This window comes from Venturia canescens, chromosome 3 (genome assembly GCF_019457755.1).
Source record: "Venturia canescens isolate UGA chromosome 3, ASM1945775v1, whole genome shotgun sequence".
NCBI lineage: Eukaryota > Metazoa > Arthropoda > Insecta > Hymenoptera > Ichneumonidae > Venturia > Venturia canescens.
This window is the reverse complement of record NC_057423.1, coordinates 26,052,812-26,079,755: the sequence shown is the minus strand read 5'-3', so window position 1 is coordinate 26,079,755 and position 26,944 is coordinate 26,052,812. Positions and strand designations below refer to the sequence as shown.

General features: G+C 43.1%; 1 protein-coding gene across 5 annotated transcripts in view; it reads right to left on the bottom strand.

The window, feature by feature from the left end:
* Positions 1–26,944, bottom strand: part of LOC122408124 (endoplasmic reticulum transmembrane helix translocase) — a 326,148-nt gene that overhangs the window by 216,541 nt on the left and 82,663 nt on the right. For 4 of the 5 annotated variants that reach the window (XM_043414736.1, XM_043414735.1, XM_043414737.1 and 1 more), the window contains 3 exons: positions 16,868–17,022; positions 16,293–16,471; positions 328–786 (listed from right to left, as the gene is read on the bottom strand). In XM_043414736.1, the coding sequence (XP_043270671.1) occupies positions 328–786; positions 16,293–16,471; positions 16,868–17,022 (793 nt within the window). The remainder of the gene's footprint in view (positions 1–327; positions 787–16,292; positions 16,472–16,867; positions 17,023–26,944) is intronic. The other variant, XM_043414739.1, reaches the window with a different exon arrangement.

Sequence of the window (26,944 nt, the reverse complement as noted above, 5' to 3'; positions counted from 1 at the left end):
CATAGTGAAATATTTTTCGGCAATACATGAAAAACGCTTGTCAGTGCGAATGTATCTTGGCTTACAGCCCTCGTACTCTGAAACTATAGATTTTACGGAAAAATAGTAAGCATATAAATTGTAATTCATTTTCTCTAGTTTAACTTGTTAACAACTATTTTCACGGTAAAATGAGTCGGAAAAAAGATATTGCCAAAAAACTGTTTTTGGTCGAAATCTATGAAGTCACTAATTTTCAAAACTCCCGGAAAACTTTCCAATGGTTAGACTACACGGCATGTGCAAAAATTTGTAAATAACAATTGGTGTTGCATTGAATAAACATACTTCACCAGTCATACAGAGGGTGTATTGATTCCAGATTTCTTTCCCTCTAGTGCCAACGTTTCCAGCGTCCAGTGGTATCCTTTTTGTTTGATCGACACTTTGCCAATACCAATCCGAACCAAATCTCGTCAATATAAGAGTTATATCCTTCTTCGTAAATTCCAATTCACGACTAACATGACAAGCTGTCAGAGGATTGTCACCGGTGATCATGACAACTGAGTGTGACGCATTCAATATTTCTTTTATTGCAGACTTAGAATCAGGCTTTAGGGGACAGTTGATGCTAATAAAGCCGACGAATTTGAGGTTCTGCTCGAGCTCGTCTCGGGACATATCTCGAATTTCCTGGTGTGTTATTCCCGGGCGAAGCTGTCGATGACCCAGAGCCAAAACCCGTGCGCCCCGTCGTGATAACGATAGATAGGTTGTCTCGTAGTTTTCCGGAACGTCAGAAAACTATAACAATCGGTTTATTGAACACTATCAGTCCGATCAACTCCTTTAGATTATTTTTTCTAGTGCTCAATAAAAATTTTGGAAAGTGAAAACTTTCCAAAATTCAAAAAACTTTCCAAAAAATGCACATGAAGAATCCACAATCTTACACCAAATGAAGCTAATTCGCTGAGATACCCTTATACAATAACAAAACAGATTGGAAACAGATTCCTAAATATATAAAATTGAATACCTGTGGTATTACTAAGGTGTCAATATCACTAATTTAGGATTTGACAAAAACAGATGAAAAAAATGTAGAGAATATATGTGAGGTATTATAACCTAAGTGTGTAATCCCGTGACCTTGACCCTCCCGGATTTCTTTGATTTTTTTTCATATGATCGCATTGAGTCTAAATAAAATATACCCTCATTATTTTTTAAAATTTTTCGAAACATGCTTTACTGCAAACAAAAATATTTTGGTAAAAACGCCATTTTTTAAATAAAAAATCTAAAAACACCGTGATAACATGTAAAAATTTTAAATCATCATCCGTAGTGAGCAGATTTTTTTTTGTGTTTAACAAGCTATTAACATTCTTGAAATTCCAAAAAATTCTAGCTCACCTTGAAGAAATACTGAATTTTTTTGGTACTCGAATTGATTCCGTTGATGATTTTTGAAAAATGCAATACGAATTATATACCTGAAAATAAAAATAATGCCTTCTGGCCTCACATACAGAAGACGGCCCAGAGGGCGGCAGAGAGGATAGCGTCCTTGAGCCGCCTGATGGCAAATACGACGGGACCGAGACCGGGGAAACGGCGACTGTTAATGGCGACAGCTCACTCGATCCTCCTGTACGGTGCGGAGATCTGGGCAGACTCCCTGAAGACAAAGAAGTACTGCAAGACGATGACGATGGTACAGCGACAAGGAGCGCTGCGAATCGCTTGCTCCTACCGGACAGTCTCTGCACAAGCTTTTCTGGTGGTGGCGGGCGTAATTCCCGTGGATCTCCTTGCGTTTGAGCGTAAGAGGGTCTACGGGAGCAGCGCGGACATAGGACGGAAGAACGCGGCAATTGCCGAGCGCGAAAGGACGATAGACACTTGGCAAGGACGGTGGACAAACGGAAACGATGGCAACTGGACGAGACGACTTATACGGGACCTGAGGCCGTGGCTCGGAAGGAAGTTCGGGGACGTGAATTTTTACGTTACCCAGCTCTTGACGGGGCATGGTTACTTCCGACGGTACCTCCACACAATGAACAGAGTACGGACACCTGACTGTAAGTACTGTGGACATGAACGAGACGACGCGGAACACACGTTTTTCGTGTGTGACCGCTGGACGAGACAGAGACAAGAACTGGAAATAACAGTTGGCAGTATTACCCCGGAGAATATCGTCGGGGTAATGCTGCACGAACCCGAATGGTGGCGCTTAGTCGCCACCTACACGGAAACGATACTGCGACGTAAGAACGCGGACGGCTGCTTGACGGATGACTGAGCAGACGGAGTGACGCGACGTGACGATAACGGCGGGACAGAACGGACGAACGAACACAGACAGAACCCCCAGTCAGAAGTAATATCAACATAGTCCCTGGCTGGGGGGAAGGACAACAAGGAGGTGGCGGTTTTAGTGGGTAGGCCTATTTTTTTGGGAGTCCCACATACCCATGTAGTCCGTAAGACTACATGGAATCCGTAAAAAGGATTTCCGCAACTCCTTGAAAAAAAAAAAAAAAAAAAAAAAAAAAAAAAATGCTCTGCAAAATCCAACCCTACGTCCGAGATTTCTCACGTGCAGGGCGGGCAACGTGTGCTTTTGCACACGGCTAACAGGGCTCTGGTCACACACACACACCCACACTCACACACTACACAAACATTCACACGTACACGCCTTTCGACAAACCGGGGACGTGAATGCTCGGGGACCCTATAAACGGGTCCTACCGAAAAGCGAATGTCCGGGGACTCCTATAAACGGAGTCGCCCGAAAGCGAATGAAGGGGATCCCTATAAACGGGCTCTCCCTGTGAATGGAGCCCGGTTTGTCATCACGGGCACTCACACCCACGCACACTCGACAGGGGGGAACACAGAACACACAGGGGGGGGGGGGGGGGGGACCTCAGGGTCCGTGCGTTGTCCCAGCGCGGTTCGTGGAGTCGCGACCACGAGGGACCCGTAGCACGACGGGACAGACAAAAAATGGACATGCACAAACAAAACAAGGACATACCTCAAGTGGTAACCCCTTCTCAGGGGAAATCCACCCCGGGTTCCGATCGGGTGAAAGCCCCGGTGGCCACGGGCAGCGGCACGGATTTTGAGGGCCGCACCTTGTGCACGGCGACGAGGAGGACGACACGGACTAATAGTACGGACAAGACGTTACTGAATATACCGAGACGACAAAGGACGGACAGCGTGTCTAGCGGCAGCAGCGCGGCAAGCTACGCCTCTGCCGTAGACAATGCAGCACTGACGACGAGACAAAAAGCCACGACAGCAAACAACAAAGGAGACCTTACCGAACTGCTCCGGCTCATACACGAGACGGCGACGAAAATGGCCGAAGCAGCGAACGTACAAAAGAACATGAACATGACAGTCAAAACGGGAATTAAGACAATCCTCGAGACTGTGGACATCGCGCTGCACACGCAGATGGACACAGCTTCGGGAGAACGTCTCCCGGACAGCAACAACACAGGAACGGCAACGGACAACAACGAAGAGACGCCACGAACGAAACGAAAACGTTCGCCGACCGGAACAACGCCGGAGTCCTCCCAAAAGAGACCTCCGACAATGGGACCGCCTAAAGACTGGCAGACTGTGACACGGAAAGACAAGACAAAAAAGAAAACAGACGCAACAACCCGAGCTGACGGGAGCGGCCCGGCCCCCCGGAAACGGGGAAAGGCTGTTCTCGTCAAACCGGGAACGGACATGACGTACTCGGACATAGTACGGAAGATACGGTCGACGGTGGATCCGAAGAAGAGTCACGTGCAGGTGACGACTCTGAGGAAGACCAAAAACGGTTTGTGCTTGCTGAAGCTACAAGCGGACGCAAGCAGGCCGGACAAACGCGACGAATTTGAGCGACAAATACAGGACGCAATAGGGGAAGCGGGCAGCGTCAGGGCTCTGACCTCCAAGGTTCAACTGGAGATCATGGACCTGGACTGCGTTGCGACTCCGGATGACGTGACGGACGCTCTGAGACGAGAGACGGGACGAGACGTGGACTTCCGAGTTCACATTTTCGGTCCGAACCGTGCCGAGCAGTACATGGCGGTCTGCGAACTCGATTCGCGGGAAGCCGATGCGCTGCTTCGGCGCGGCCGGATCGGAATTGGCTGGGTGCATTGCCGCGTTCGGAAACGACTGACGGTGACGAAATGTTACAGGTGCCTGGGCTTCGGCCATGTGAAGGCCGAATGCAAAGGCACAGACAGGACGAAATGCTGCCGCAAGTGCGGTGCATCCGGACACCTCGCGACGGACTGCAAGAACAAACCGGTCTGTCCACTGTGCTCCGAGGCCGGGCACAAGGACGTAGCGCACCTTGCCGGAACCGGCAGGTGCGCCATGTTCCGAGCCGCGCTGGAGGAGTGCAGGAAGCAGGCCGGAAGACGGACAGAGTGATTCAGGGAAACCTGAACCGAAGTAGGACCGCAGACATGCTCCTACCACAGATAGCAGACGAACACGACGCGGACGTCCTGATCCTGTGTGAACCATACAGGAGAAGGACGACTCAGACGTACATTACGAACGAGACAGAGACCACAGCTATCTGGGTAAGGGGTGCCACCCAATCCCGAGTCTCTAACCGCGGTGTCGGGGACGATTACGTCTGGGCTAAAGTCGGCGCTGTCACTTACGTCAGCGTCTACTTGACACCCAACTGCACCGCGGCCGAGTTCGAGAGGAAGGTGGCACTACTAGAAGACGGTATCAGGGACCTGCCCGGGGACGTCGTCGTTGCGGGGGACCTCAACGCGAGGGCGATCGAGTGGGGAATGACGGAAACGAACAGACGCGGACGACTGCTGCTGGAGATGGCCGCAAGGCTGGACCTAGCAGTGGTCAATACGGGACATACGCCGACGTACAGACGACCGGGATTTGGAGACTCCATCCCGGACGTGACGCTGACGTCGGACGGTATCCTGTCACGGCTGAGGGGGTGGCGGGTGATCGAGGACTATACAGCCAGCGATCACCAGTACATCACCTTCGAAGTGGCAGGACGGACAGAAACGAGACGAACGAGAGCCCACCAACCCCCGCGGTGGAACCTTGACAGACTGGACGGACGAAAATTTTCTGAGGAGTTGATGGCAGCACCAGCTCCGATGACGAAAATTCCCCCCGAGCTAACTGGCCGGCAAAGGGCGGAGAGACTGACAGACGAGACGGCCAAACTAATAGGCGGCTTGTGCAACAGCACAATGCCGAAACGACGACAGACACAGAAAAGACGACCACAATACTGGTGGACGGACGAGATCGCCGAATTGCGCAGGATTTGCCTGGCAAATCGGCGACGAGTGACGAGGGCTGGGGGCGGACCCGAAAGGGAAAACCTCCAGGTCATATACAAAACAGCACGGAAGACGCTGACGAAGGCAATACGGGACAGCAAGACGCGATGCTGGAGGAAGCTTTGCGAGGAGGTGAACGAGGATCCCTGGGGAACCGGTTACAAGATTGTGACCGGCAAACTAGGGGCCCGAGTTCCACCAGAACTCAAAGACGCCGAAACAGCAGGACGGATTGTTGACGGATTGTTTCCGACGCACCCGATACGGACGAACGCGACGGACGACGCTGACGTGCCGGCGCCCCCCGTCTTTGTCGCTGAGGAGCTCACCAGAGCAACGAAGGCGATGAAGAGTGGTAAGGCGCCGGGACCAGACGGAGTACCGGCTGAGATCCTCCGGCTCGTGGCTCGCCTACGGCCGGAGATACTTCTCGACCTGTACAACACGTGCTTGACGACAGGAACGTTCAGCGGGCGGTGGAAAGAGGCGAGGCTCGTCCTTATCCCGAAAGGTAAGGCGACGACTTATACGGGACCTGAGGCCGTGGCTCGGAAGGAAGTTCGGGGACGTGAATTTTTACGTTACCCAGCTCTTGACGGGGCATGGTTACTTCCGACGGTACCTCCACAGAATGAACAGAGTACGAACACCTGACTGTAAGTACTGTGGACATGAACGAGACGACGCGGAACACACATTCTTCGCGTGTGACCGCTGGACGAGACAGAGACAAGAACTGGAAATAACGGTTGGCAGTATTACTCCGGAGAATATCGTCGGGGTAATGCTGCACGAACCTGAGTGGTGGTGCTTAGTCGCCACCTACACGGAAACGATACTGCGACGTAAGAACGCGGACGGCTGCTTGACGGATGACTGAGCAGACGGAGTGACGCGACGTGACGATAACGGTGGGACAGAACGGACGAACGAACACAGACAGAACCCCCAGTCAGAAGTAATATCAACATAGTCCCTGGCTGGGGGGAAGGACAACAAGGAGGTGGCGGTTTTAGTGGGTAGGCCTATTTTTTTGGGAGTCCCACATACCCATGTAGTCCGTAAGACTACATGGAATCCGTAAAAAGGATTTCCGCAACTCCTTGGTAAAAAAAAAATAATAATAATAATAATAATAATAATAATAATAATAATAATAATACGTTCGAGATTTCTCACGTGCAGGGCGGGCAACGTGTGCTTTTGCACACGGCTAACAGGGCTCTGGTCACACACACACACCCACACTCACACACTACACAAACATTCACACGTACACGCCTTTCGACAAACCGGGGACGTGAATGCTCGGGGACCCTATAAACGGGTCCTACCGAAAAGCGAATGTCCGGGGACTCCTATAAACGGAGTCGCCCGAAAGCGAATGAAGGGGATCCCTATAAACGGGCTCTCCCCGTGAATGGAGCCCGGTTTGTCATCACGGGCACTCACACCCACGCACACTCGACAGGGGGGAACACAGAACCCACAGGGAGAGGGGGGGGACCTCAGGGGCCGTGCCTTGTCCCAGCGCGGTTCGTGGAGTCGCGACCACGAGGGACCCGTAGCACGATGGGACAAACAAATATGGACATGCACAACAAAAACATTGATTTACCTCAGGTGGTAACCCCTTCTCAGGGGGAATCCCCCCCTGGTTCCGATCGGGTGAAAGCCCCGGTGGCCATGGGCAGCGGCACGGATTCTGACGGCCGCACCTTGTGCACGGTGAAGAGGAGGACGACCCGGACCAACAACACGGACAGGACGTTACTGAATCTACCGAGACGAAACAGGACGGACAGTGTCTCCAGCGGAAGCAGCGCAGCAAGCTATGCTTCCGCCGTGGACAACCAGACAGCAACGACGAGACAAACGGCGACAAAGACAAACGACGAACAAGACTTGACCCAGCTGCTCCGGCTCATCCACGAGACCGCGACGAAAATGGCCGAAGCAGCGGGCGTACAGAAAAACATGAACATGACGGTGAAGACAGGAATCAAGACGATTCTAGAGACTGTGGACATCGCGCTGCACAAGCAGATGGACGCGGCCTTGGGAAGAAGCCTTGCAGACGGTGACAAGACGTCGACTGGTACCACCACGAACGACAAAGAAACGCCTCGGACGAAACGAAAACGGTCGGCGACCGGAACCACGCCGGAGTCCTCTCAAAAGAGACCACCGACGATGGTGCCGGCCGCGGACTGGCAAACGGTCACACGGAACGAGACGAAGAAAAAGAAAAAGAAAACGGACGCGACAACCCGAGCTGGCCAGAGCGGTCCGGCCCCCCGGCAAAGGGGAACGGTCGTTCTCGTCAAACCGGGAACGGACATGACGTACTCGGACATAGTACGCAAGATACGGACGACGGTCGATCCGAAGAAGAGTCACGTGCAGGTGACGACTCTAAGGAAGACCAAAAACGGTTTGTGTTTGCTGAAGCTTCAGGCGGACTCAAGCAAACCGGACGGACGCGACGAATTCGAGCGATGCGTGCAGGACGCCATAGGGGAAGCGGGCAGCGTCAGGGCTCTGAACTCCAACGTGCAATTGGAGATCATGGACCTGGACTGCGTTGCGACCCCGGCAGACGTAACGGACGCTCTTCGACGGGAGACGGGACGAGACGTGGACTTTCGAGTTCACATTTTCGGTCCGAACCGTGCCGAGCAGTACATGGCGGTCTGCGAACTTGATTCGCAGAAAGCCGATGCGCTGCTTCGGCGCGGACGGATCGGGATTGGGTGGGTGCATTGCCGCGTTCGAAAAAGACTGACGGTGACGAAATGCTACAGGTGCCTTGGCTTCGGCCACGTAAAGGCCGACTGTAAAGACGTGGACAGGACGAAATGCTGCCGCAAATGCGGCGCGTCCGGACACCATGCGACGGACTGCAAAAACAAACCGATCTGTCCACTGTGCTCCGCAGCTGGGCACAAGGACGTGGCGCACCTCGCCGGCACCGGAAGGTGCGCCATGTTTCGGGCCGCGCTGGAGGAGTGCAGGAAGCAGGCCGGAAGACGGACAGAATAGTCCAGGGTAACCTGAACCGAAGTAGGACCGCGGACATGCTCCTACCACAGATAGCCGACGAACACGACGCGGACATCCTGATCCTGTGTGAGCCATACAGGAGAAGGACGATCCAGACGTACATTACGAACGAAACTGAGACCACAGCTATCTGGGTAAGGGGTGCCGCCCAATCGCGAGTCTCCGACCGCGGGGCAGGGGACGATTTCGTCTGGGCCAGGGTGGGCGCTGTCACTTATGTCAGTGTCTACCTGACGCCCAACTGCACCGCGGCGGAGTTCGAGAGGAAGGTGGCACTCCTAGAAGACGGAATCAGGGACCTGCCCGGGGACGTCATCGTTGCGGGGGACCTCAACGCGAGGGCGACCGAGTGGGGAATGACGGAAACGAACAGACGCGGACGACTGCTACTGGAGATGGCCGCAAGGCTGGACCTGGTAGTGGTAAACACGGGAAACACGCCGACGTACAGACGACCAGGGTTCGGAGACTCCATCCCTGACGTGACGATGACGTCGGACAGAATCCTGCCGCAACTGAGGCGGTGGGGGGTGGTTGAGGACTATACAGCCAGCGACCACCAGTACATCGTCTTCGAAGTGGCGGGATCGACAGAGATAAGACGAGCGAGACCACACCGACCCCCGCGGTGGAATCTCGACAAACTCGACGGACGAAAATTTTCTGAGGAGTTGATGGCAGCATCAGCTCCGATGACGAAAATTCCCCCGGAGCTGACTGGCCGGCAAAGGGCGGAGAGACTGACAGACGAGACGGCCAAACTGGTAGACGGCTTGTGCAATAGCACAATGCCGAGACGACGACAGAACGGACACAGACGACCACAATACTGGTGGACGGACGAGATAGCCGAGCTGCGCAGGACATGCCTAGCAAATCGGCGTCGAGTCACAAGGGCTGGGGGCAGACCCGAAAGGGAAAACCTCCAGGCCATTTACAAGACGTCACGGAAGACGCTGACGAAAGCGATCCGAGACAGCAAGACGCGATGCTGGAGGAAGCTCTGCGAGGAGGTGGACGAGGATCCCTGGGGAACCGGTTACAAGATTGTGACCGGCAAACTAGGGGCCCGAATTCCACCGGAACTCAAAGATGCTGAAACAGCAGGACGGATTGTTGACGGATTGTTTCCGACGCACCCGACTAGGACAAACGCGACGAACGCAACGGACGTGCCGGCGCCCCCGGTCTTTACCGCGGAGGAGCTCACCAGAGCGACCAACGCGATGAAGGCTGGCAAGGCGCCGGGACCAGACGGTGTACCGGCCGAGATCCTCCGGCTCGTGGCTCGCCTGCGGCCGGAGATACTTCTCGACCTGTACAACACGTGCTTGACGACGGGGACGTTCAGCGACCGGTGGAAGGAGGCGAGGTTAGTCCTTATCCCAAAAGGTAGGGGCGACCCTAATACGCCTTCGGCCTACCGACCGCTGAGTTTACTGGACACGACAGGTAAACTCTATGAACAACTACTGAGACCGAGACTGACGGACGCGATGCAGGCCGGAGGGGGTCTCTCCGACCTGCAGTTCGGTTTCAGGAGGGGTCGATCGACTATTGGAGCAATCCAAAAGGTGGTCGACTCTTTCCTGGAGCTGGGCAGACACTGCCATGCAGCTCGACCTATCGTGCTGCTGGCGACACTGGTTATCAGGAATGCTTTCAACTCGGCTAGGTGGGTGGATATCTTGGAGGCGCTTAACGGCAATTTCGGGATTCCACCATATCTGGTCCGGGTTGTGGAGGATTACCTGAACAACAGACGGATAACGTACGAGACGATCGAAGGACAGGTAACGAGACAGATCACCGCTGGGGTTGCCCAGGGGTCGATACTGGGACCTGACTTCTGGAACGGTTTATACGACAGCTTGCTTAGGCTGGAGATGCCGCTCGGAGTGATCCTCGTCGCTTACGCTGATGACGTAGCGGCGGTGATTACAGAGCGATCTCCGGAACTGGCACAGTTGAAGTTGAACCAGACCATGAGACGAGTAGGACGGTGGATGACGGAACACGGACTCCAACTGGCAACGGAAAAGACGGAACTGACGTTTCTTACGAGAAGACGCATATAGACGATACAGCCCATGACAGTGGGGACACACGTGACTGAGACCAAGGGGGAAGTCAAGTACCTAGGGGTGACCCTCGATACGAAGATGACCTTCTGGCCTCACATACAGAAGACAGCCCGGAGGGCGGCAGAGAGGATAGCATCCTTGAGCCGCCTGATGGCAAACACGACGGGACCGAGACCGGGGAAACGACGACTGTTAATGGCGACAGCTCACTCGATCCTCCTGTACGGTGCGGAGATCTGGGCAGACTCCCTGAAGACAAAAAAGTATTGTAAGACGATGACGATGGTACAGAGACAGGGCGCGCTGAGAATCGCCTGCTCCTACCGGACAGTCTCTGCACAAGCAGTTCTGGTGGTGGCGGGCGTGATACCCGTGGATCTACTTGCCTTTGAGCGCAAGAGGATCTACGGGAGCAGCGCGGACATAGGACGGAAGAACGCGGCAATCGCCGAGCGCGAAAGGACGATCGACGACTGGCAAGGACGGTGGACAAACGAAGACGCCGGTAACTGGACGAAACGACTTATACGGGACCTGAGGCCGTGGCTCGGGAGGAAGTTCGGGGACGTAAATTTTTACGTAACCCAGCTCTTGACGGGACACGGTTACTTCCGACGGTACCTGCACAGGATGAACAGAGTACGGACACCCGACTGTAAGTACTGTGGACACGAACGAGACGACGCGGAACACACGTTTTTCGTGTGCGACCGCTGGACGAGACAGAGACGGGAACTGGAAATGACAGTTGGCAGTATTACCCCGGAGAACATCGTCGGGGTTATGCTGCAGAGACCGGAATGGTGGCGCTTAGTCGCCACCTACACAGAAAACGTACTGAGACGCAAGAACGCGGACGGCTGCTTGACGGACAACTGAGCAGACGGAGTGACGCGACGTAACGATAACGGTGGGACAGAACGAACGAACGAACACAGACAGAACCCCCAGTCAGAAGTAATATCAACATAGTCCCTGGCTGGGGGAAGGACAACAAGGAGGTGGCGGTTTTAGTGGGTAGGCCTATTTTTTTGGGAGTCCCACATACCCATGTAGTCCGTAAGACTACATGGAATCCGTAAAAAGGATTTCCGCAACTCCTTGGGAATAATAATAATAATAATAATAATAATAATAATAATAATAATAATAATAATTTGAAAAAATTTAAAAACAAAACAAATTTAAAAATTTGAAAAATCAAAAAAATTTTTAAATTTGAAAAATCAAAAAAAAATTAAACAAAAACAATAATAAAAAAAAAAACGAGGAGGGTATTGACAACCTGCTCGTAGTCCTCCTTGCATGCGCGTAACCATAACGTTAAAATAAGTTCGCGTAACCAATGTCAATCGATAAGAAATCATCAATTTGTTTTTTTTTTATTGATATCCAATCATTTTTTACTCATCTAGAAGGGTAGCACGACTCTGAACCCAGCAAGAAAGGCATAAATTGAATGATTTTTTTTTATTGGAAAAATATCGAGCTACTTTTTTTTTATTGTTTATCAATAATATATAAGAGTACATGTAGGAATAATTTTTTATTGCATTTTTCATAAAAAATAGCAGTAACAAAGCCAGTCTTCGAGAACGCCTTTTTTTGATGCGTCCACGGGCACATAAGTAATTCTTGAAGTATATGGCTAAATAAAAGAATTACATGGTTTACTTGAATTGCAGGCGGTCTGCATTTTTCAATGTTAGAAAACCATGCATTGGAGATATTTGCCATAGGAAAATTAAATTGCCATTTTCATGGATTTTGTAAAAGAACGAAGGTTCATTAGGTTCTAATTTGCGACCGCAATTTTCTATCACAGAAATAAAGTTTGTGCTGAGTTGTGCTAGCATTCTAGTGCGATGCACTACCAATAAATAAAATTATTTCTCTAAAATTAAATATTAAGTTGACATTTTCATGGATTTTGTAAAAGAACGAAGGTTCATTACGTTCTGATTTGCGATTGCAATTTTCTATCGCAGAAATAAAGGTTATGCTAGCATCCCAGTGCGACGCAGAAAATAAATTTTCTTGAAGTTTCTGAATAATAAATTTCTTTGAAACGAGCTGTTGCGGAAGAATTGGGAGAGACTTGATAAAACTAGAAAAAACTTAGAACAACTCAGAACAATCCACGTAATAGCGATTTCTCCGAATTAAGTCGGCAGCTATAGAATCAATTTTCTGGAAATTTTCGAAAAACCAATTTTTTCGAACAAGATATGCTGGAACAACGTGAGACTAACTTTAGAAAATCTTGGACAAGCCTGGAACCACCTGGAACAACCCTAAAATTGCTAGTTTGTAGAGGTGGGACTTTAGTTGAATACACAATTCTCTCAAAAATTTTCAAAAATAATTTTCTTCCGAACGCAATATTTTGGAACAGTGTTGAACGAACTTCGAACAACTCAAAACACCCATTACAATCACCGTAGCTCGAAAATGTGGTGCTAGGTTAAAAATTGTTCATCGCGAAATTAGTGATAAATAAATTTTTTCTTGACGCGATATTTTGGAACAATATAGAACAAACCTAGAACAACACAGAACAACCGTTAGAATCACGATATCTTAAAAGTGAGGTGCCAGCTCTAAAATCGTCTTTTTTTCAATTTTCTCCGAATATTTTAGTCTCAGCCTCATGCCGTTTTCGAACAATGCAGAACTAATATAGAACAACCTGGAACAACCTTTAAAATATTTGTAACTTAAAAGTGTGGTGCCAACTTCGTGGATGTAGTTTAACCTCAGATTAACGTTGGAGAAAACGGGCGGAAAACCGAAGTTAAAAATTCTGTGAAAATTAGCCCCCCATTTGTAACTGACAAACAACAAAACTCGTATGTAAATTGCGTTTCACGATTTATATATAAGTTCTTGTCATCCAAAGTATGTGGCGTAGTGCAGTGGTACCGTGCATTATTTGTAATCCGATAGTTCAGGGATCGAGCCTCACTTTCGGCAACCGGTTTTTTGTTCTGATCTTTTTCGCATTTTTTATTTATTCAAATTCAAGTTGTTGTGCTATTACTGACAATACAGCAGCACTTGTTCTAAGTGTAAATTTCAAAATTTATTACTAAATTTTTCAACATGGCGTGCAATTGGTTATGAAAACAAGTCTCGGATGTGCGTATATATGTACATTCAGATGGCTCCCATCGAAATTTTTAATTGCGTATTTTAGAGTTATTATGTCAAAAAAGTGTTTCAATTGATCGGAAATCATAACCAGACGATTATACAATCAAGATTATAAGAACAATTATATCACATGGACCTATCGCGACGTGTCGCGCCTCAACCCACTCCACCATCGCGATCGTCGACACTTCACGACGTATCGGAGAAGCGCCGCGTGTCAATGTTTGTTCGTTGGTCGACCAATTTATGAAAGGAAAAAGTTTTGTCGTTGTGCCGACAAAAGCGAGCGAATTTGCGGGTACGGTCACATTCTCACTCGCGTGCGCTCCCGACACCAGTTTGACACATTCTATCGGTAATACTCGCGGTCGCTGGAACGAAAACTTCTCCTGAACCTTCTCGTAGTCGGCACTCTCATGGTCCTTAAATGTTCTCCCAATCAAGACGTCCGTGCCTTGATATTCATCCGGTACGACTTGTAATGTCACATCTCCCACGCACACATCATCGATGGACACTTCCGCGGCTACCTTGCCAAGACTGTATAGTAGGGTATCTGATGGACCCCACGGTTTAAGCGGAATCGCCTCCGGTTGCATTTGTAAACCGAGTTCTGATACTACCAATGCACAGATAGTGCATTCTGCACTGCCCATGTCCATGTGTGCAGTCACTTTTTTCCCAGTTAGCATTATTTCCATACAATCGGATCACGCGCGCCGCCGACTAACTGTACCACCCTAGCTTCAGTCGATTTACCCGCCGTGCAATTTTTGCTAATGTGACCCGGCTGCTTGCATTTGAAGCAGGTCATCTCTCGTTTTGGTTACGGAAAATCGCGCGCCAGGTGTCCTGTCTTGTTGCAATTGCAGCAAGTTCGAGTTTCCACCCATTTACGTCCGCTCGACGATGGTTGGGAACCACCCGAAGCACTACGGCTCGCGTTAATGGTGGTATTCGTGTGTGACTTTTGTTTTTTACTCGCGTTATCACGTGCTGCTTTATTTTGTTGCACGGGGGGGGGGGGGGGAGGATTGTTCCGCTAAACATCCGTTTAAATAAATCATAGAATGGAGTAAACTATCGTGGTTATAATGAGCACCCGGCATCACCAAATGAAGTAGCTCGCGCGAGCACAACCCCGACACTATCTGTGCTTTTTTCTTCCACGACGTTTAGCCGTAACCCCTTGAGTAGTCGCACTTTCGCATGAAAATAATTCGTGATACTCTCGTGAGCCTCTTGTCGTCGCGCCAACACAAGAGCCCACATTGTCAGCGTTCATGCGGGACCACAAAAGTGTCACAAAACCGTTCCCTAAACGCGCTTCACGAATTTAATTTTTGTACGTTAGTTCTCGCCCAATCACGTGCTCTGCCTCGCAAATGAAGGCGCGCAGCCGCGAGCACGTATTCATCGGTCCAGTTAAGAAGATTTGCAGAGACTCGAGATTCTCGAGCCACTCCCGTGGCCGTACACCGTCGTCCTCTCCCGTGAAATTTTCGATCGCGCTGAATAAATCAGGGATAATTTGATATGAAGGCATCCTCGACGGTGGTGTAGACACCGCTGTTGCCCGAGGATTGGCTACTAGCCCTGTCAGTAACCGTAGTAGTTGGTCGGTATTACCTTGCGCCGATATGGACCGTAGTGCTTCGACCAACGGAGCCAATGCTGCTTCGTTTACCGACGACTGGCCATTAGGTCTTGGTTGAGCTGAAGGGTCTATTGTATCCTGATTTAGCTCCGGGGGTAATTGCCAACCCCCGTAGCCCCCTGGCCCTGCGCCTCGTCCCTTGCACCCTCAATTCGCATTTCCGGAGCACTTCGAGCACTTCGACGACGGTCGTAGGTCCCGCTCTACCTCGTGCTAGACGAGACGAGCCAAGCCGAGGGACTCGTCTCGACTTCGGCTCGGCCCGGCCCTCATTTTGGCTCGTTTCGTCTGTCACTCGGCTACGCTTGACCTACGACCGTCATTGAAAACATCACCCCACTCGTATTAAACGTGTTTGGAAAACTCCAAAAAAATTGTGAGGATGTGTTTTAGACTCAATGCGATCTTATGAAAAAAAAGAAATCCAAAAGGTTCAGGGTCACGGGTTTACACGCTCGGGGTGGAATACCTCATGTACATGGTTATTTATATTATCAATGAAATGATAAATCGCGTTACTCCGTAAATATTATTTTTTTCCGATATAAGTTCGTAAGTTTTAATGATGCGAAGTGTGCTACAAGGAAGCTTCAGGATAGCATTATTTAACACTGTTTTTGTTGAAGTCTCTAATTGTAAGTTTTCTTATTATTTTCGTTTTTCCGAAATTATTACAGTTTATCTTCAATCGGATGCAACTAAAGGTAAAATGATTTTAATTTTTTTATTTAATACTCAGCAAATTCATTTTAATGATAATTGCGTTCGTTAATGTTCAAGGTAGCCTACACTGGTCAATTTTAAAAGATGTTTTTAAAACTTTCGTTTAATCTCTAATTCTCAAACCGTCTATCAGAGAAGAAGTTGTAAATATTACTTAATTGAGAACAGAAAATATCGTGCCAGATAATAATAAAACAAATCTTACTTATCAGTTCATATCTTAAAAAAGTAATGCACACTAATTTTGTTATTACACACCATGCTCTTCAACGTTTCCGGAGCCCCTTTTACAGTCACTATATAATTCATTTCAGATGATGCACTTGTTAACGAATATCCGGAGACGACACACATCCGTTTTAAAGCCGAGGAAAAGTGATGTCGGTAAAAGATCTTCAGTACGTGCCCTTTACCTTTTTTCGGAATGACAGCATCACCTAATAATTAAAAACATTGATGAGGTTACACCCCTTTAAATCATGTATCACAAAAAATTAAAATCACTTTTACATAACGGTTACACCCCTTTAAATCATGTATCACAAAAAATTAAAATCACTTTTAAATAACGTTTAATTAAAATTATTTTTGGAAAACGTATTTTGTTTATTTATATGTTTCTAGTTGGCGGTTTTTTATTGGGATTCTTCTTTTTTCTTTGTTCCTATCAATATATGATAATTACATCTTAACTATTAATATGTTAAACAGTAAAGGCTTAGTTTGAACAAAAACACCTGATTCCGATTTTTTTTTATACCGAAGTGAGTAGCTCGAAGTGGAAGCACTCATTTTCAGGAATAATATTCGATTTATTGAGTATTATTGCCTACCTTTTGTCAAATTCCAGTTGACTGCATCCAGCGTAACTTTCTCAAGAGGGTCACCAACAATACCCTCGTCGATTTGCACGAGTGAATGACATGTTGCCAATACTTGGATTGTTTCTTTTGGCGCTTTATCGATTGGTTGTACGCTCATATCACCGCTGTAGCATCATGTTAAATAAAAATTATTGTCGTCACGGTCTTTTAAGAAGGTAGTAAAGGTAGTATCAGTACGCTTAAATCATTATATATGCTCTCTATCATATATTTAAAGTCAGAAAACAAAAAAAAAGTGATTTTTGGCAATAAATTGTTAAGAAAAAAAGAAAATAGAAAACTTAAGTAGAAAACTGTGCATTTAAGATGTGGGGGCTATTTTGCGTGTAATGGCATCGGTGGTTAGAGTTACTGTTTTTGTTAAAATCTGATCATTTTTCAGCTCCGTGGCTTGGCCTAATGGAGAAGTTATTTTCTGTAGAGACTGACAACAAAAGGTACTTTGGTGATCTCCGCCGATTTTGATAATTTTTTTATATGTTATAGTCCATCGAAATATAAGAGACACGTATTTTTTTTTTATCGGCTTACAGTTATCAAGAGACTCGATAGAGTCTCGGGACAAGTACATTGACAGCCCTGTCGTCTGCTGGCCCGAAGCTCTCGCCGAGACTATATTATCTCTGAATAAAACGATTCGCGGTGGTGGGGGTAAAATTGACATGTTATTTTGTAGAATAATGAAACTCAGGAGTCATTTCGCTACTTGAAAATTGAAGTTTGAGTCAATTAATAAATTCTCTTTCGATTACGCCCAAAATCAGCATGATCGGTGGCGTAATTACTGAGAAAAAACTTTGCACGGGCTCAAGATTATGCAAAAGTACCAACACATTTACGGAGTTGACGCATCTGTATATGGGTTTAGACCGATACATACAAGGGCCTCTTGATGCCCATCACAACAAATCACCGTTGAGAATCTATCCGTCTCGACCAATCGCCGATGAAAGAATTTCTTATAGTCCTCTATATTTTCTTGTATACCGTCTGTTATCGTATCACGACCAGAAGAAATAAGGAAAACAAAAAATTACTGCCGTTTTATTGAGATTTGATGTAAACATATATAGGGGTAGTTCACCCCCTTAACTTGATTTGCGAGAAAAACGCAAAAACCCGTATCTACTATTTTTTTGCCCTCTTCGAAATGCAATTAAGTTCATCGAGATAGGTGCAATACTTTTTTTGTTATAACGATTTTGTGAATTTCAACCCCTATAACTTTTTTCCTATGCAACCCTCCGATATGAAACCAGTTGCATTTTTCATCGTTTATCATTAAGATAATTATCCATTTGGGTGCATTCTATTATCTCAGGTGAAAATAGGTGAAACCTGAAAAGTACCCCTCGGAGGTCTCAACTTTGAAGGGTGATTTCAACCCCTAGAAACGTTTTTCCGCCGATAAAAAAAAATACGTGTCTTTTAGATTTTGATGTAGAATAACATATTTAAATTTCATCAAAATCGAAGGACGTCAGCAGAGAACCTTTCCTTGTGAGACACATAGGGTTTCACTGAGACCCTATGAGTCCAGGTGACATAAAACATAAATGTACTTGTCTCCAATTTTTCAACAGCACTCGTGCTGTAACTTATGATTTGATTTGCCTACTTTTTGTGCACTGTGAACTTGAAAAATTTTTACAGGATATGGGAAAACCGAAATCTTCATGTTAGATAATGATTATCTCCCATCAAAGTGTACTTGCGAAACGATATTTATTGAAAAAAAATTTTAATTAAAATTATTTCCTGCCTCGTCGAAAGAGATATCGAAAAAAAAGGGAACAAAAATTTTTTAATCAAATTACGGCTAATTTATTTGAAAATTCGAAAAATTGTAACGAATTATAAATTTCAATGTTGAGGTTAAATCGTTAAATAACGACAGGATTTCAACGACTAACTAAGGCACTTGAATCTTTTTTTCAGATAACGCGATATTGATCGATTGGAATAATGAAATCCAACATAAGAGGGTCACCCCGTGTGACAGCCGGATTTTGTGGGGTTTTTTCGCGATTTTTTTGCAGCAAGGAAAAAAATATAGACTGTCGAAATTTGAAGGGTTTATTTAATGGTATTTCAACTCGATGGTAGAATTTTTCAACCCTGATATCTCTGGTAGATTCGGTGCAATGCTATTTCACAGGAACCTACATGTTTCTTCATAGTCTCCACGATTCCGGGGGATCGGTTTATCTGAGATGAAAAAATCAAGAAGCGTATTGATTTGTAAAGCAGTGGTTATCACCTGAATTAAAATCATACAGAAATATAGAAAATTGAAGGATTTGTCCGTTTTGAAACACCTGATTTAAATTTTCCAAAATGTTGCATTGCTCAATAACCCTTCAATTTTGATATTTCTGTATGGCTTTAGTTCAGGCGATAGCCACTGCTTTACAAATCAAAACGTTCCTTGGTTTTTTGATCGCAGATAAACGGAACCTCCGGAATCGTGGAGACCATGCAGATGGTTTCCTTTGAAATAGACACCGAATAAAACCGAAATATCAGAGTTAAAAAATTCTACCATAGAGTTGAATACAATTGGATGAACCCTTCAAATTTCAAAAGTCTATATTTTTTATCTTTGCCGCAAAAAATCAGGGAAAAACCCCAAAAATTGCGGCCCGCACAGGGGTGACCCCCTTAAGCATAATCTGTTTTTTTGAAAATAAAAATCGTTTTATTGAACATAGATCGGTTCGAAATACATAAAAAATAATGCTGCAATTTTTTCATATTTTTAAAATAATGCTTAACCCTCGACCACGGGGGTTGAAGTTTTTCGTTTATAAAACATGGAATTTTTTTGCGTTTGTGGTCACGATTTTACTGTGGATCTCAATACGTTTGGAAAATCTTTAAATTTTCAGAAATTACTTCACAAGCATGTTGCTTCACGGAAAAAATTTCCAATACTCCTTACTCAAAATGTTGTATAGCATCACCATACTAACCCATTAATGTTTAAAACGACAATTTTGGAGACACAATTTCAAGTACGCAGTTTTATCTGAGGAAGAAAAGAAAAATTTTCCAAAATCTGATATAGGGGGTTTTTAGAATCTGGCATTTATTTTGTAAAATTAAATCAAAATCTTCAGTATTTGCATTTTGAATTGGAAAGTCAACAATTTCTGACGTTTTTTTCCTTTAAATCGATTTCCGTTACTGTTGCTGTACTCAAATAATCATACTATCGCCAGCAAAAGTGTTCTCAATGACTGACCTTTCCAGAATAATGGTGATGAGCACTTTTTTCTCACTCGATTTTCGCAAAATCGCGGTTTTTGCAAAACCGCATGATAAAAATTTGAATGATTTTTTTTCTCGAAAGTCTCAACATAACAAAGAAATGTTCCAGAACAAAAAGTATCAAGAGACTCGGTAGAGTCTCGGGACAAGTATTGACAGCCCTGTCGTCTGCTGGCCTGAGACTCTCGCCGAGACTATCTTTTCTCTGAATAAAACGATTCGCGGTGGTGGGGGTAAAACTGGCATGTCATTTTCTTGAATTGCTGAGCTCAAGACGTGTTTTGTTGAGCGAAAATTAGTTTAGAGACCAACTTTCAAAATCTCTTTCGAATGAGCCCGAAACCAACACGATCCGTAGCGTAATTGCTGAGAAAGAACTCTGCACAGGCTCAAGATTATGCAAAGTTACTAACACATTTAGAAATTTAACATGTCTGTATATAATACCATCAAAGGCCTCATGTCCCTCGGTCTAACTTCGCGGCGGTGTCGCGGACTGACGTCACATGCCGAGAGCTCGAAAGTCACCAGCCGAAGTTTCACGTCATGTTGACGTTTGGGGTTATGATGTTATGAAGTGCGTGCGGGATAACTAAAAATAATTTTCGTCATCTCTCGGAGTGCATATTAGTATTTATTTTGTTAAAATTTGTGATATACTAAACCGGTATCAAAGCGGCCGCGTAAATGTAGTCTGTGATCTGAGTGTGAAAAAGAATATAAAAAAAGCATGGTACATATGTCAACGAAACTTTTCAAGATTTCATTATTTCGATCGATTGGAAATAAGTGTCAACTGAGATAATCTTTCAATTAAAACAGAGTGCGCGGAATATTGTCCAGTGTAAATATATCGTCAGTTGCATGATTATATATCATGTGTAATAATGTAATTTATATATACGAGTTCCCTTTTATAGCTCTGTGGTAACGAACCGGCCGGGGTTTTTGACGTTACGAAGTGCGAGACAAATGTAACAAACGTTCGCATAGTTAGTGAATAATGTAAATAAGGTGAATAAATACATAAATCAGTTTATCAAAAATAGGTCTGGTAGTTGTGAGGAAAGACGTTCGTCAACCTATAACATCAAATTTTCTTTTTGCGATCTGAAATATTATGGTTGATAATTAATAAAACAAGAACACACGAAACTGTTGGTATAATGTTAGAAACTCCAATTGAATAAATGTTTTCTAATTTATTTCGTATATCATCATTATTTTTGAATATTCCCATATTTTGCTTCTTATTGAGTTTGGCTCTGCCCTCTCCGATCCTTGTTTTCACCCCATCAGTTTGCAGCGGATCGATACATATTATTAATTCGTTGCCTAATATGTGTCCTATGATTTTCTGCTATTTCTTCATGCTGATTGTGGTAACGTGATTCAAGAGGTTTCCAGCTATGATCATCAATCGCACATTTTGTACATCAGATTCTCAAAACAGTTTCTGGTGTTGATATAAGTGCAGTTATTCATTTTCCACCTGGTCTGTCGAGTAACAAATTTTGAAACTTATTCCAAAAAGTCTTTGGATGCTTTGTTTGCTGATCATATGAAAAGTCGAGTCTTTGGAATGCGGTAGGCAAACACAAATTTTCACAACAATACTTATGAAATGACGTGTATGTTGAGTATTCCTATTCTGCAAATTGCAAATGTGGAATTATTAGTGAAAAGATTCATTACGATAAGTCTACAGTTGCTCAGTTTTGGATGCGATTAAGTATAATGCCTGCTAACATCATGGAAACCTACAGAATTTCTGAATGTTATGTGCGCTATGTCATTTTAATGTAACATCATGACTTTCAACAACTTTTCACTATAATACTATAGATTTGGATCATTGAAATACAGCAAAAATCTGCAAACTATAAAATTTATATACTTTGCCATTCATTTTACTTTTTAACTCTCACTGTAATATACATATGAAGTGAAAAATTCATTGCAAAAGTCTTCAATTGCTCATTTATGGATGGATTTGAAATTGCTGTCTTCCAAACTCATTGCGCAGATACATTGAATCGCAGCAGGTACCTGCGAACTTTGAAATTTCTGTGGATAAGTATATGTGCTAAGTATCACACCCTATCTTTGATTATGGTAATATGTAATGGAACTTTGTTCAGCAAGTTTTAAAGTATTCCTTTTCAAATACTATTGAAGTTTATATTACTGCGGTATGAAGCGAATACCTTCAAACTTTCATATTTTTGTGTCGCAGCATGTGTGCCAATCATTTAAATTTTTTACTCCAACCGTAACATGTAATCTCAAAAATTCATCACAAACGTCTTTAGCTTTTCTAAATTCCTAAATTTTCCGTTTTCTATTTTATTCTGAGTTTTTAAACTTTCAAATTCATTCCTGAATTCTCGTGAAATTGTTTTTCTCCAAAACCAATGCAGATACCTTAAACGTCTTTGAATTCCGTTGCTCTGTTGAATTAAGTATGCTCAGTTTTTTTTGCTTCTTTGAGTTCTGACATAAAAAATGTTTCCGGGTGCCTTTTTTCAGCAACTATTAAACTGTAGATAATTGGATCTCAGCAGCCACTTGCAAACTTTGGAAATATATTTCATCGGGGACATGTTTTGAATGACACGAAAATGTCTAGATTCAGAATGCAAAAGCAACATTTAAAAAGGGCCAATTCTGTTGGATTTGTTGTCTCTTTTCCTTTCTTTTTTCTAACGTTATCAGCCGAAAATCATATCTCGGCCCGCAACACGCATTGCTCCATGCTCTTGAGTTCCCAATGGACAAAACACATTAGAAGACAAGCGGAAAAATCACCAAGGTCCAAGAACAAACCTCTATCGAAATATTTTCAGTACAATTTCGACGAAAAATAGGTCTTTTTTCGTGAAAACCAACGTTATACACCGAAAATTATAAACAATTCATAGAAATTTAAACTAAAATCTTATAGTCATTTGAACATAAATAAGGATCTTTTGAGAAAAAAGACGTGATATCAAACCATAAACTTCCCCTAGGGAAAAAAAAGGTTGGGACAAGTACATTCATGGTCCCTCGTTTGCTGATAATTCCACCCATAAAAAAAAAATTCAAACAAAATTTTTTTTTAATTATAAAAAAAAATTATTTCATAAAAAAAATACAGAACAATTCGAAAAAAATTTCACAAATCTTGAAAAAACGTTATATTAAAACATCAAAAGAATTAAATAACAAGTAAAAAAAAAACCGAAAAATCGCGCTTGAAATCATTTTGGAAACCGATGCCTCATTCTTCTTATTTGATTCGAAGGGCTAAATCAATTGAAAAAAATTTACGTTCAACATTAAAATTCTTCTCAGACTTTCAGGATCCTCTGGTATTATTCACGAAATTTGACGTCGATTGGATCGATACAAATTATGTTTAAATATGTGTTAAAAGTACTTGTCCGGCCCATCACTATTCATTCAATAAAGAATCAATCATAAAAAACGAAATGGTACGGCAGAATCTCGTTAAAAGTTTGTTGAAATGCGATTCATTATTAATTTAATGTTCTTAATAATAGTATAGGTTAGTTCTTATTCCGAATGGAACTCGTTCGCTGGAAGAATAAGTGGGAAGTAAAAATTGCCGTCATCGAATATAAACTGCAGAGTTATTTTGGGAGCTTGAACATATACATTATGTACAATTTTTTTCATTTATCGATGCACAATAATATCCCTTCTATATTGCGGAATAATTTGTTTCCGTTTTTTATTAAATTAGTGCAATTAAGTAAAAATTATTTGAACATAATTCTCTCAATTCCCTCTGCATGAATACTTGTGATCCACCAGTTTTAGACAAGCCCTGACTTTTATTTGGATAAACAATTTAAACGGAAAGTGATGGGCCGGACAAGTACTTTTAACACATATTTAAACATAATTTGTATCGATCCAATCGACGTCAAATTTCGTGAATAATACCAGAGGATCCTGAAAGTCTGAGAAGAATTTTAATGTTGAACGTAAATTTTTTTCAATTGATTTAGCCCTTCGAATCAAATAAGAAGAATGAGGCATCGGTTTCCAAAATGATTTCAAGCGCGATTTTTCGGTTTTTTTTTTACTTGTTATTTAATTCTTTTGATGTTTTAATATAACGTTTTTTCAAGATTTGTGAAATTTTTTTCGAATTGTTCTGTATTTTTTTTATGAAATAATTTTTTTTTATAATTAAAAAAAAATTTTGTTTGAATTTTTTTTTTATGGGTGGAATTATCAGCAAACGAGGGACCATGAATGTACTTGTCCCAACCTTTTTTTTCCCTAGGGGTAGAGAATCATCTAAAGAATACGTGTGATTTTTTTCAAAATTTTTCTAGCTATTTTTGTATTTTTCAATTTCGATGTTTTCTAAAATTTTAACAGCTCTGAAAAGATTCACACGCATTCTAAGGATGATTCTCAAACAATTTTTGCTAAATAACATTTTTTTTAAAGTTGAAACTTTTTGAGAACACAATTATGAACCTATTTATTATGCGATGGAAAATAATTTTTTTTCAAAAAGTTTCAACTTTACAAAAAATTTGATATAAGAAAAATTGTTGAGAATCATCCAAAAAATACGTGTGACTATTTTCAGAATTTTAAAAATTTTTCCAAAAATTGTCAAAATTGAAAAATACAAAAATAGCTAGAAAAATTTTGATAAAAATCAGTCGTATTCTTTAGATGATGATCAATTCTTTTTGTTCTGTAACATTTCTTTGTTACGTTGAGACTTTCGGGAAAAAAATCACGCAGATTTACATCCAGCTGTTTTGAAAAAAAACCGCCATCTTGGAAAAACTGAGTGAGGAAAGAGTATTTATAAATACTTTTATAATACTGGTTACAACCAGTGTTTTGGAAAGGTCGGACAATGAGAACACTTTTGCTGGCGATGATATGGTTATTTGAGTGCAACAACAGTAACGAAAATCGATTTGAGGGAAAAAAAAACGTCAAAAATTGTTGACTTCTCAATTAAAAACGCAAAAATGATGAAGTTTTGATTTAATTTTACAAAATCAATGCCAGATTCTAAAAGAGCACCCTCGAAAACCCCCTATATCGGATTTTGGAAAATTTTTCTTTTGTTCCTCAGTTAAAACTGCGTACTTGAAATTGTGTGTCCAAAATTGTCGTTTTGCGCATTAATGGGTTAGTATGGTGGTGCTATACAACATTTTCAGGGTGGGAGTATTGGAAATTTTTTCCGTGTAGCAACATGCTTGTGAAGTAATTTATGAAAATTTCAAGATGTTTCAAACGTATTGAGGGCCATAGTAAAATCGTGACCACAAACGCAGAAAAATCATAACCAGGAAAAAAATTCTATAAAAATATAATAAACGAAAAATTGAAAAGTTCAAAAAAATTCAACAAAAATAAAAAACAATTTAAAAAATTCTGTAAAGAAAAATAAAAAAATTTCAAAAAAATTCATAAATATTGAAGACATTGAAAAATGTACTATCCAAGTTACATGTAGTATAAAAATGTATGATATCAATTGGAGGCCAAGTTTTTATTGATAATTTGGAATATTTATCGAACAAATTGGAAACTTTAATGAAATTCATGATAATTATTTTCAAGAAAAAAGTTAATGAAACAAAAGTCATAACGGAAGTTACGTGCAGTACTAAAATGTATTATATCAATTCGAGGTCAAGTATTTATCAGTTATTCGAAATATAATCTCCGGCGACAAATGAGCGTTGAGAATCCTTGTCGGGCTCACAACGTTTTATCAAAATTACTAAAAAATTAATAGAAATAAAATCATTAAAAATTCACATGAAAGTCATTCGTTACTTCAACAAGGTACACACTTTAAAGAATCGATTCCCCTCCGACTTTCAGGATCCCCTGGTATTATTCACAACATTCAACTTCGATTGGATCGGTACAAATTATGTTCAAATACGTCTTAAACGTACTTGTCCGGCCCAACACTTTTTATTCAAATTGCTCATTCGACAACAAATCAGGGCTCTTCTATAATGACAAATATAATAAAATGGATAAAAATAAAAATAATATCTCCAAGTAATTTGAACTTGATTGTTCGCAAGTTCGTATAGCAATATCCACTTCTCATTATCTTCAGTGAACACATACCATTCGGTAAGAACCAATGAAAATGAGAAATAATCAGGCGCATTAATAGAAATTTTCGAACCTACTCAGCCATGCAATGTTTTTTTTTTCTATAGTCACGTACACATTTTGATAAATATCACTAGTCGAGTACGACACGTGGATTCCTGGAATTTGTAGAAAAATGATTTTGTTGTGAATTATGACTCCATATAATATAAATAGATTAATCAACTTCATCTTTCATTTTCATTTCATTTTGACAAGAGCGATTCGAAGGAAAATTATTTTCTCGGGAATTACTGTTCCTTAATATTAACACATGCATTAACTTCGTTTTTGATTTGTTTTCGAATGAGCAATTTGAATAAAAAGTGATGGGCCGGACAAGTACGTTTAAGACGTATTTGAACATAATTTGTACCGATCCAATCGAAATTGAATGTTGTGAATAATACCAGGAGATCCTGAAAGTCGGAGGGGAATCGATTCTTTAAAGTGTGTACCTTGTTGAAGTAACGAATGACTTTCATGTGAATTTTTAATGATTTTATTTCCATTAATTTTTTAGTAATTTTGATAAAACGTTGTGAGCCCGACAAGGATTCTCAACGCTCATTTGTCGCTGGAGATTATATTTCG